Here is a 12,213-nt window from a genome sequence, read left to right on the forward strand (position 1 = left end):
CTAGGCAAGTACAGGGATGCAAGAAGAGTTAGGGGAGGAAGGAGGTAGCATGAAAATGTAATTGTGGAACACCTAGGGAAATTCAATTTTAGTTGGTGATATATAGTTCTCCTACTTGAAAAATACACTCCTGGAAATGGAAAAAAGAACACATTGACACCGGTGTGTCAGACCCACCATACTTGCTCCGGACACTGCGAGAGGGCTGTAGAAGCAATGATCACACGCACGGCACAGCGGACACACCAGGAACCGCGGTGTTGGCCGTCGAATGGCGCTAGCTGCGCAGCATTTGTGCACCGCCGCCGTCAGTGTCAGCCAGTTTGCCGTGGCATACGGAGCTCCATCGCAGTCTTTAACACTGGTAGCATGCCGCGACAGCGTGGACGTGAACCGTAAGTGCAGTTGACGGACTTTGAGCGAGGGCGTATAGTGGGCATGCGGGAGGCCGGGTGGACGTACCGCCGAATCGCTCAACACGTGGGGCGTGAGGTGTCCACAGTACATCGATGTTGTCGCCAGTGGTCGGCGGAAGGTGCACGTGCCCGTCGACCTGGGACCGGACCGCAGCGACGCTCGGATGTACTCCAAGACCGTAGGATCCTACGCAGTGCCGTAGGGGACCGGACCGCACCGCCACTTCCCAGCAAATTAGGGACACTGTTGCTCCTGGGGTATCGGCGAGGACCATTCGCAACCGTCTCCATGAAGCTGGGCTACGGTCCCGTACACCGTTAAGCCGTCTTCCGCTCACTCCCCAACATCGTGCAGCCCGCCTCCAGTGGTGTCGCGACAGGCGTGAATGGAGGGACGAATGGAGACGTGTCGTCTTCAGCGATGAGAGTCGCTTCTGCATTGGTGCCAATGATGGTCGTATGCGTGTTTGGCGCCGTGCAGGTGAGCGCCACAATCAGGACTGCATACGACCGATGCACACAGGGCCAACACCCGGCATCATGGTGTGGGGAGCGATCTCCTACACTGTCCGTACACCTCTGGTGATCGTCGAGGGGACACTGAATAGTGCACGGTACATCCAAACCGTCATCGAACCCATCGCTCTACCATTCCTAGACCGGCAAGGGAACTTGCTGTTCCAACAGGACAATGCACGTCCGCATGTATCCCGTGCCACCCAACGTGCTCTAGAGGGTGTAAGTCAACTCCCCTGGCCAGCAAGATCTCCGGATCTGTCCCCCATTGAGCATGTTTGGGACTGGATGAAGCGTCGTCTCACGCGGTCTGCACGTCCAGCACGAACGCTGGTCCAACTGAGGCGCCAGGTGGAAATGGCATGGCAAGCCGTTCCACAGGACTACATCCAGCATCTCTACGATCGTCTCCATGGGAGAATAGCAGCCTGCATTGCTGCGAAAGGTGGATATACGCTGTACTAGTGCCGATATTGTGCATGCTCTGTTGCCTGTGTCTATGTGCCTGTGGTTCTGTCAGTGTGATCATGTGATGTATCTGACCCCAGGAATGTGTCAATAAAGTTTCCCCTTCCTGGGACAATGAATTCACGGTGTTCTTATTTCAATTTCCAGGAGTGTACACTACTGACCATTAAAATTGCTACACCACGAAGATGACGTGCTACAGACGCGAAATTTAACCGACAAGAAGAAGATTCTGTGATATGCAAATGATTAGCTTTTCAGAGCATTCACACAAGGTTGGCGCCGGTGGCGACACCTACAACGTGCTGACATGAGGAAAGTTTCCAACCGATTTCTCATACCCAAACAGCAGTTGACCGGCTTAGCCTGGTGAAACGTTGTTGTGATGCCTCGTGTAAGAAGAGGAAATGCGTACCATCACGTTTCCGACTCTGATAAAGATAGGATTGTAGCCTATCGCGATTGAGGTTTATCGTATCGCGATTTTGCTGCTCGCGTTGGTGTAAATCCAAGGACTGTTAGCAGAATATGGAATCAGTGAGTTCAGGAGGGTAATACGGAACGCCGTGCTGGATCCCGACGGCCTCGTATCACTAGCAGTCGAGATGACAGGCATCTTATCCGCATGGCTGTAACGGGTCGTGCAGCCACGTCTCGATCCCTGAGTCAACAGATGGGGACGTTTGCAAGACTACAATCATCTGCACGAACAGTTCGACGACGTTTGCAGCAGCACGGACTATCAGCTCGGAGACCATGGCTGCGGTTACTCTTGACGCTGCATCATAGACAGGAGCGCCTGCAATGGTGTACTCAACGACGAACCTGGGTGCACGAATGGCAAAACGCCATGTTTTCGGATGAATCCAGGTTCTGTTTACAGCATCATGATGGTAGCATCCGTGTTTGGCGACACAGCGGTGAACGCACATTGGAAGCGTATATTCGTCATCACCATACTAGCGTATCACCCAGAGTGATGGTATGAGGTGCCATTGGTTACACGTCTCGGTCTCCTCTTGTTCGTATTGACGGCACTTGGAACAGTGGACGTTATATTTCAGATGTGTTGTGATCCCTATCTCTACCCTTCATTCGATCCCTGCGAAACCCTACAGTTCAGCAGAATAATGCACGACCGAATGTTGCAGGTCCCGTACGGACCTTTCTGGATACAGAAAATGTTCGACTGCTGCCCTGACCAGCAGATTCTCCAGATCTCTCACCAATTGAAAACGTTTGGTCAATGGTGGCCGATCAACTGGCTCGTAACAGTATGCCAGTCACTACTCTTGATGAACTGTGTTATCGCGTTGAAGCTGCATGGGCAGCTGTACCTGTACACGCTATCCAAGCTCTGTTTGATTCAATGCCCAGGCGTATCAAGGCCGTTATTACGGCCAGAGGTGGTTGTTCCGGGTTGTGATTTCTCAGGATCTATGCACCCAAATTGCGTGAAAATGTAATCACATGTCAGTTCTAGTATAATGTATTTGTCCAATGAATACCCGTTTTAATCATCTGCATTTCTTCTTGGTGTAGCAATTTTAATTGCCAGTAGTGTATACTGTAGACATAACACATTCATAGCTCCCATGTCTTCACAATGGTGGATGCAGGAATTATGGGGATGACACACGTAAAAATGAATGAAAACGAATTGTATTAGAGTCGAATCCATAGTCTTCTGGTTTGCTTGGCTCATTGATGACAGTTTCAATGACATTTAACTCTTAGGGTTGGAGGTGGCGGTAAGGAGGACCGAAACGCAAGGAAAACTGAGAGTACTTACTGCTTATGGTACCCGTATGAATTACTGTCTGGAAAAGAATACTGTGGGACTAGGAGACTCCTAGTACTAGTGAGCGGGGTAGCGGTAGGGCAGGGAAATGGGTGGCATGTAATCATAACTCTGGAACAATTGGGGCAATTTCAACCAAACTTGGTACACAAATGAGTAACTATCTGAAAAAAAACTATGGAAGTAGCAAAATTTTTGATATTTTCTGTTTCACGATTTGAATACCGTAATCATACTTTTAAAATCATCTCAGTATACCTTATTTTTGCTCTACAGACAGTTTCCCGTCCTGTTCTTATCTAAAATAACACTGTGATAAATAAGTAACCAGGCCATGTCACCAGTCAGCTAGTTTTCAATAATGTATGATTTGAAACTCAACTGCATATAATATTTTGATGACGATTATAATGATGAGTTCTGCCAATTAGGTAGGGACATCACTGCAAATTTAGCATTCTACACTCCTCTCGGTTTTCCGCCAATTATTTCGTAGGTGCGTATGATGCATTTATCTTGATGTCGTTAACAAACTGATAAGCCTATTTGCTTCTTTCTTTGATCCTTATCGCAGCATCCATTTCTTCCGAGAATACAACAGTTCAGCGACTGCTAACAGTGCCTGTCAATTCAGTTCGGAAACGCAGGCACTCTGCCGGCCACTGTGGCCTAGCGGTTCTAGGCGCTTCAGTCCGGAACCTCGCTGCTGCTACGGTAGCAGGTTCGAATCCTGCCTCGGGAATGGGTGTGTGTGTGACGTCCTTAGGTTAGTTAGGTTTAAGTAGATCTAAGTCTAGGGGACTGATGACCTCATTTGTTAAGTTCCGTAGTGCTTAGAGCCATTTGAACCATTTTTTTAGGCACTCTAAGCACAATATCGTCCACATGGCGACTGAAGATCTCTGAAAGCCATAGCTGCGTAATACACACGAAGCATGGTAATGAAAATCGCACCAGGCGACTGGTGGCAGCATATGATCCAAGCAGCCGCCCCAGGCCCAACTTAACTTGCAGTGTTCGCCTCTGCAGTACGCTCTATAGCCACAGTTGCCAGCGACCAGAAAGCATACAGCACTGCCCGACGTCATTCGATTCTGGAACTTGTAACTTTTCTGAATAAAAATCTTTATTTGTTTTAAATTAAACCTAGATAAGTTTCTTATCTTAAACTTCGTTTGTGACTGCGTTATAATCTTGAACAATACAAATGGTGTAATTAAAAAAAAAACGCTGTCTGAAAAAAAATGAGTCGCCAAAAGTATCTGAAACTAATAACTGTATACCTCTATTGCAATTAGCTGATTGCAAATTAACTAGAAAACCAAAAGTGTAAACAGTTATTCCATATTATGTAGTTCAGTGAACAGTGCTACAATGAAATCAAACAAAGAAAAGTAGTAAATGGTTGAACACTCGAAAAAAATCAGCAATTTTTTCGTACTGATTCCAATGTTTTGAAGCTCTGCTAAAAATTATGTTGTAATCAGGGATTACGAATAGTCAGTGCTAAAGGGTAAAAACTGAAGCTGAAGAAATCTGTTTCCCGTGTTAATTTGTTTATAAGTGCTACAGGCAGATAAAGACATATTATGTAGACATCTGCAGCGAATCAGCTACTTTGTATTTTTATGGTGCAAAATGAATGAATAGTTTTCAACTTTTTTGTTTATTACTGTTACTATTATCTCCTTCCTCTTTTATTATTTCATAGAAATGGAAGACAAATATTTAACCTTTCAAAGCAAATGAAGCATTGCAACTCATTGTAACATCACTTTTCGAAAGTATTTCTAGACGAGCACTGTTGATATTTTTAAAAATATCGCTCATTCGATATATCGATACTTAAGAAAAATCATTATCAGCCCTCGACATATCGTACAAAAATTATGGATTCATTGATATATCGGCGGAAAAAAATATCGACTTACCAGCCACAGTAGAAATTACCGGTTGGACATTGTAAACATACTGCCAGTTTTAGAGCTGTTTATTTAAATATTGATTTATTGTTAGATATTCCGTACATGAACAAGATAGCAGCCTGTTTATCCCACTTAGAGCAAGAATTGAAAGGAAACCGATGCACGTTCACGCTTGGCGATAACCACTATGCTAAACAATGATAGATGCAGGTAAGTGGCACAATAAAAGGTATCAGATGGGTCCGTCGTTCAGTTTCGTCACATATCGGATGTGTGGAACACTTCACGTCGACTTCCCTGTTTTTTCACTTCTGCAAACTCCAGCGAGCTAGCAGCAGTAGTGTCAAAATTGCGTGGTGAAGTTAAACGTTGCGGTTTCTGTTAGTAGCGCCGAGCGCCGATTGCGTCAGCATTTCCCCTCACAGGTCTCCGCCCACCATAAAGACCAATCTTGTCATTTAGATTTTTGTTCATGAGTTTCAGCAACTGCTTCTGAAGAACGCCGATGTGAAGAAATAGCACACTAGTTGCGTTAAAAATTATTTTTAGCGCAATTGGTGTGTTATTTCTTCACATCAGATGTCTTGTACCATTCACACCGCTACCACGCCTCCAGTGGAATCGGACTTCTTCTTTGTATCATCTATACTTGCTTCACACAGTCAAAGTTCCAGACATGACGAAAGCTCAAAAAGTAGTAAGTTTCCGTCACACAGTGAAAGTAAAATTATGTTCTGCTGCAATTTCAGAACAACTTCAAATATTTAACGAAAATTGTGAAAAAATGTAATATAAAATAAAAGTATCTTCAATCGATGCTGCCATTTCAAAATCGATATATCAGCGAAATAAATATCGCCTACATATATCGATGTCTTTTGGATATAAGAAGATTTTTTATTTTATTTGAGACAATGTCGATGTATCGATATTTTAACCACAGCCCTGTTCCAGACTAGGATTGGTGCCTCTCGGCAATGCAACAGATGTTCGGGATGACAGTAAGCAACTACATATAGACCAGTTAGGGGCAAGTCTTGCACACACTGCACGTACATGCATAACTTAAGCAACGACACACGCCAAAGAGGGGGTTATTGTCTCAGCAATGCTGTAGAAATTTATAAGGCATATGTGTTTTGGTCGTTTCTGTCAGCATCGTTATTAAAATAACACTGCTCGGTTTTCTTGTTTTCTGTAATAACAGAATATTTCAAAATAATTCGAATTTCGTGTAAAAAATTAATTACGTTTTAAGAATAGTTTATTTAAGAACGAAAAATTGGAGCCCTGTTCTATGATTGACTGACGTTTCGGTGTTTTTAAACGGTTATTAGTAAAAAGTAAAATGGCTCTGAGCACTATGGGACTAAACTTCTGAGGTCATCAGTCCCCTAGAACTTAGAACTACTTAAACCTAACTAACCTAAGGACACCACACACATCCATGCCCGAGGCAGGATTCGAACCTGCGACATTAATCACTGGTTCCTAGCCAATTCTTTGTCACTAAACTTTGAAAAAGCACACTACATGCAGTTCAGAACTTGTAAGGGGTGATTTGTTAATACGCTTCAGCAATTCTGTGGTGTGCAACTGGGAGGAGCACACCACAGAATTGCTGAAGCGTCTTAACAAATCTCTGTTTGCAATGCGAATTTTGTCAGACATAGGGGATATAAAAATGAAAAAGCTGGCATACTATGCTTACTTTCATTCCATAATGTTTCATGGGATTATGTTTTGGGGCAATTCATCAAGCCAAGCTAAAGTTTTCCGGGCACAAAAACGTGCAGCAAGAGTTATATGTGGTGTGAACTCAAGAACATCCTGCAGAAGCCTGTTTAGGGAACTAGGGATACTAACTAATGCTTCCCAATATATTTATTCCATAATGAAATTTGTCATTAAAAATATATCACTTTTTCAAACCAACAGCTCAATTCATGGAATCAATACTAGAAATAAGAATAATTTTCACAAGGCTTCAAAGTCACTTAGTCTTGACCAAAAAGGTGTGCATTATTCAGGAACACACATTTTCAATAACTTGCCAGCAGCCATAAAAGATTAACAACCAGTGAAATTCAGTTTAAGAGAAGCCTAAAGGATTTATTGGTGGCCAACTCCTTCTACTCCATTGATGAATTTCTCAGTAAAACCAACTGATATATATATACGTCTGCAAAATTTCAGTGCAGTAAGGTGTCCATTGGAAATTTGTGTGTGTGTGTGTGTGTGTGTGTGTGTGTGTGTGTGTGTGTGTGTGTGTGTAAGTGTACAATCTAACTTCTGCAGCGTTTCAATGCAGTAATGTGTTCATTGTAAATAAGTACTATAGTAGTTGTATTGCATGTTTATTACCTTATAAATAAATAAAAAACTTTATTTTAAATTCAGTGCATTAGTATTTGTAAAATGCCTCTTTCATATAGTGTTCATTAAAAAAAATGACGATCATTCCATTTGGGATCTGTGGAATGGTATATTAGCTTATTTGTTTTAGTTGCAAATATTTGTCATGTATTGTTGTTTCTCTGACATGTTCCTCATCCTGGAGGACCTCCTCACTACGGATCAATTGGAATGAAAGTAAATCTGATCTAAAACCGCAGCGGTCTCGCGGTTCCAGAATGAAGCGCCTAGAAGCGCTCGGCCACACCGGCCAGCAGTAAACAGTAAAAAGTAAAAAAAATACTTGTTACAACCGTGGCCAAGCAAATATCAAACCATACCGGTTATTCGGACCGAAAATAGCGGTTCTAGATTTAATCGGTCGGTTTTTCCAATCCCTACTGTGGCCCTGGGTCGCGTGGCACAAATATTGATGCGGAGTGTTCAGCTGACGCACCGGCGCGGCGAAGGGAGCGTGATGCCTGGTGACGTCACTGGCAGTGTAAAACCGCGGAGCCCGCCGCGAGCGCGCCAGTCTGTTCCGCCAGCATGCCGCTGCTGCCGCCACCGCTGCTGGCGCTGGCGGTGTCAACTCTGCTGGCGGGTTGCTTCGCCGCTGCGCCGCCAGGCAACGACAGCGAAATCGACCCCCTGCTTTTGCTCACCACGGTTAGTGTGCTTCACCTCTGTACTAACCCTCCAATCTATATCACGCATTAACTTTTGATTTAGGATAGGGAAAACCAACCCTTAAAGCTGATACCGGTATTTCAGTTCTGAATAGTCCGCCCCCAGTAGCTGAGTGACAGCCGGCACGGTAACTCAGCGTGTTCGGTCAGAGGGTTAGCTGCCCTCTATAATAAAGAAACTGAGTTAATGGGTCAATGACAAACTAAAACGGGTGTATTGCGACGTCCGCCCCAAGCAGATACGACGAACAAAATGAGATTTTTTTTTAAAAAAAAGAAAGAAAAAATAAGTGGTCAGCGCGACAGACTATCAATCGTAAGGGCAAGGGTTCTATTCCTGGCTGGGTCGGAGATTTTCTCCGTTCAGGGACTGGGTGTTGTGTTGTTCTCATCATCATCATTTCATCCCCATCGACGCGCCCAGTGGCGTCAAATCGAAAGACTTGCACCAGGCGAGTGGTCTACCCGACGGGAGGCCCTCGTCACACGACAGTATTTGTTCTGAATAACCAATATTTATCGGCATTTGTTTAGTCTCGGCTACGTTATACACTCGGTTATAGGTAAAAAAAAAATTGTTGTGTGAGTTTGGCATATCAGTGGCCCGAAAATTGTTGGTTTTTAAACAAAACATTTTTAAAACGAGTAATGCAGATTCCTAAAATTTCCATTTCTTTGAAATATTGGGTTATTATAGCAAATGAGGAAAGCGATTAATAACAACGCCGACAGTTAGAAAGGAGCAACACGCATATATATATATATATATATATATATATATATATATATATATATATATATATATATATATATATAAAAGTGCAGTGCAATGGCGGAGCTGCCATTTGTACTCTGGTGACTCATATGAAAAGGTTTACTATGAGATAATGGCCACAAAACGGAAATTAACATGGCCATCGGCCTTCACTTAACGATACACAACCAGCACGCATTCAGAAAATATTGTTCCTGTGCAATGCAGCTATCTCTTTATTCCCATGAAGTAATGAGTGCTATCGACAAGAGATCTCAGATCGATTCCATATTCCTAGATTTCCAGAAGGTTTTCGATACCGTTCCTCACAAGCGACTATTAATCAAATTGCGCGCCTGTGGAGTATCGTTTCAGTTATGTGACTGGATTCGTGATTTCCTCTCAGAGAGGTGACAGTTCGTAGTGACAGACGGTAAATCATCGAGTAGAACAGAAGTGATATCTGGCGTTCCGCAAGGTAGTGTCATAGGCCCTCTGCTGTTCCTGATTTACATATGTGATCTAGGTGATAATCTGAGCAGCCCCGTTAGATTGTTTGCAGATGACGCTGTAATTTACCGTCTAGTAAAATCATCAGACGATCAATTCCAATTACAAAATGATCTAGAGAGAATTTCTGTATGGTGCGAAAAGTGGCAATTGGTACTAAACATAGAAATGTGCGAGGTCTTCTACATGGGTGCCCAAATAAATCCGATAAGTTTTGGGTATACGATAAATCCACAAATCTGAGGGCTGTCAATTCGACTAAATACCTAGGAATTACAATTACGAGCAACTTAAATTGAAAAGACCATATAGATAATATTGTCGGGAAGGCGAAACAAAGACTGCACTTTGTTGGCAGAACACTTAGAAGATGCAACAAACCCACTAAAGAGACAGTCTACATTACACTTGTCTGTCCTCTGCTCGAATATTGCTGCGCGGTGTGAGAACCTTACCAGGTAAGATTCACGGAGGACATCGAAAACGTACAAGGAAGGGCAGCTCGTTTCGTGTTATCGCGCAATCGGGGTGAGAGTGTCACTGATATGATCCACGAGTTAGGGTGGCAGTCACTGAAACAAAGGCGGTTTTCTTTGCGGCGAGATCTATTTATGAAATTTCAATCACTAACTTTCTCTTCCGAATGCGAAAGTATTTTGTTGACAACAACCTTCGTAGAGAGAAATGATCATCATAATAAAATAAGAGAAATCAGAGCTCGAACGGAAAGATTTAGGTGTTCCTTTATCCCACACGCCATTCGAAAGTGGAATGGAAGAGAAGTAGTATGAAAATGGTTCGATGAACCCTCTGCCAGCCACTTAAGTTTGAATTGCAGAGTAACCATGTAGATGATGATGTAGATGTAGACAGAAAGCAGCGGCGTTTCCGTAAAGGTGTTAGTGCTAACAGGCAAGCAGCACTGCGTGAAATAACAGCAGAAATCAATGTAGGACGTACGACGAATGTATCAGTGAGGACAGTGCAGTGAAATTTGGCGTTAATGGGCTATGGCAGCAGATAAGACGCGAGTGCCTTTGCTAACAGCACGACATCGCCTACAACGCCTCTTCTAGGCTCGTGGCCATATCGTTTGGATCATAGAAGACTGGAAGACCGTGGTCTTGTCAGATGAGTCCCGATTTCAGTTGGGTGGAGCTCATGATACGGTTCGAGTGTGACACAGACCTCATGAAACCCTGGATCCAAGTTGTCAACAAGGCACTGTGTAAGCTGCTGGTAGCTCCATAATGGTTTGGGTTGCGTTTACATGGAGTAGACTGGGTCCCCTGGTCCAATTGAAATTGTGATTGACTGAAAATGGTTATGTTTGGCTACATGGAGACAATTTGCAGCCAAACAACGATGCAGTTTCTACGGATGACAATACGCCATTGCATCGGGCCACAATTGTTTGCGGTTAGTTTGAAGGAGATTCTGTACAGTTCGAGCGAAGTTTTGGCCACCTAGATGAATCCCATTCAACATTTCTGAGACATAATCTAGAGCTCTATTCGTGTACAGATTCCTGCACCGGCAATACTTTCGCAACTATTCACAGCTCTCGAGGCAGCATAGCTCAATCTTTCTGCCGGGGACTTCTAACGACTCGCTGAGTCCATGCGACGTGTCGGGAAAAGGAGGTCCGACCCGACACTGATTTGGGAGGTATTCCCTGACTTTTGTTAACTCAGAGTATTAGAATCAATGCAGTATTCGCAAGACAATAATGCACCTGTTGTCCTTTAACACCCAGAAGCAGAGATTTTTTCGTTTATTGGGAGCAAAGTAAGAGTTATAAGCCAAGTTTGTCATTTATAATCCAAAAATATTTATTGTTGGTAGGAAATTCTGTGACTCCTGAAAGATTGATATCGTGGTGGTATTGTTTCTGATGAAAGGAGATGCCTTATATATCAACACGTAGTAGAAGGATTATTTATAAACAGATTGGACAATAAATATTGGCCTGTGGGTTAATAATTTACTGTATTTTTAACTACTGTTATGTAATTGCTGCCAATGGCCTTACCGCAGGGGTAACACCGGTTCCCGTCAGATCACCAAAGTTCTACATCTACAAATATACTCCGCTAGCCACCAGGCGGGGTGTGGCGGAGGGCACAATTCGTGCCAAAGTCATATCCCCCCTACCCACTCTTCCACTCGCGGATCGCACGAGGGAAAAACGACTGTGTGAACGCCTCAGTACGAGTTCTAATTTCCCTTATCTTTGAGTAGTGATCATTGCGCTATTCATAAGTTGGTGGTAATAATATATGCTCTACATCCTCGGCGAAGATCGGATTTCGGAATTTAGTGAGCAGCCTCTTCCGTTTAGCGCGTCGTCTATCCGTAAGTGTATCCCACTTCAAACTTTCTATGAGATTTGTAACGCTCTCGCGATAGCTAAATGTACCAGTCACGAATCTTGCTGCTCTTCTTTGAACCTTCTCAATCTCTTGAATCAGACCCAACAGGTAAGGGTCCCATACATACGAACAATACTGACTGGACGAACTAACGTGTTGTAAGTAATTTTCTTTGCTGAAGGACTGCATCGCTTCAGGATACTACCAATATAGTGCAATCTAGAGTTCGCCTCGCCTTGTGTAACCTGATCATTACATTTGAGATCATTTCGAGCAGTCACACCTAGATATTCGACGGGTGTTACCGCTTCCAAAGACTGGGTCTTTATTTTGTACTCGAACATTAATGGGAATTTTCTCCTTGTTAT

At 43.5% G+C, this 12,213-nt stretch overlaps 1 protein-coding gene across 5 annotated transcripts in view; it reads left to right on the forward strand.

The window, feature by feature from the left end:
* LOC126277965 (lipase 1-like) overlaps nt 1–12,213 on the forward strand; it is a 251,818-nt gene that overhangs the window by 63,901 nt on the left and 175,704 nt on the right. For 2 of the 5 annotated variants that reach the window (XM_049977610.1, XM_049977612.1), the window contains exon 1: nt 8,058–8,189. The exons of 1 other annotated variant lie outside the window; for it this stretch is intronic. In XM_049977610.1, coding sequence (XP_049833567.1) covers nt 8,070–8,189 — 120 coding nt within the window. In that variant the 5' untranslated portion in view covers nt 8,058–8,069. Of the gene's footprint in view, nt 1–8,057; nt 8,190–12,213 lie in introns of those variants that run through there. 2 more of the 5 variants (XM_049977614.1, XM_049977611.1) reach the window with 1 other exon arrangement.

Source organism: Schistocerca gregaria, chromosome 6, assembly GCF_023897955.1.
Source record: "Schistocerca gregaria isolate iqSchGreg1 chromosome 6, iqSchGreg1.2, whole genome shotgun sequence".
Lineage (NCBI taxonomy): Eukaryota > Metazoa > Arthropoda > Insecta > Orthoptera > Acrididae > Schistocerca > Schistocerca gregaria.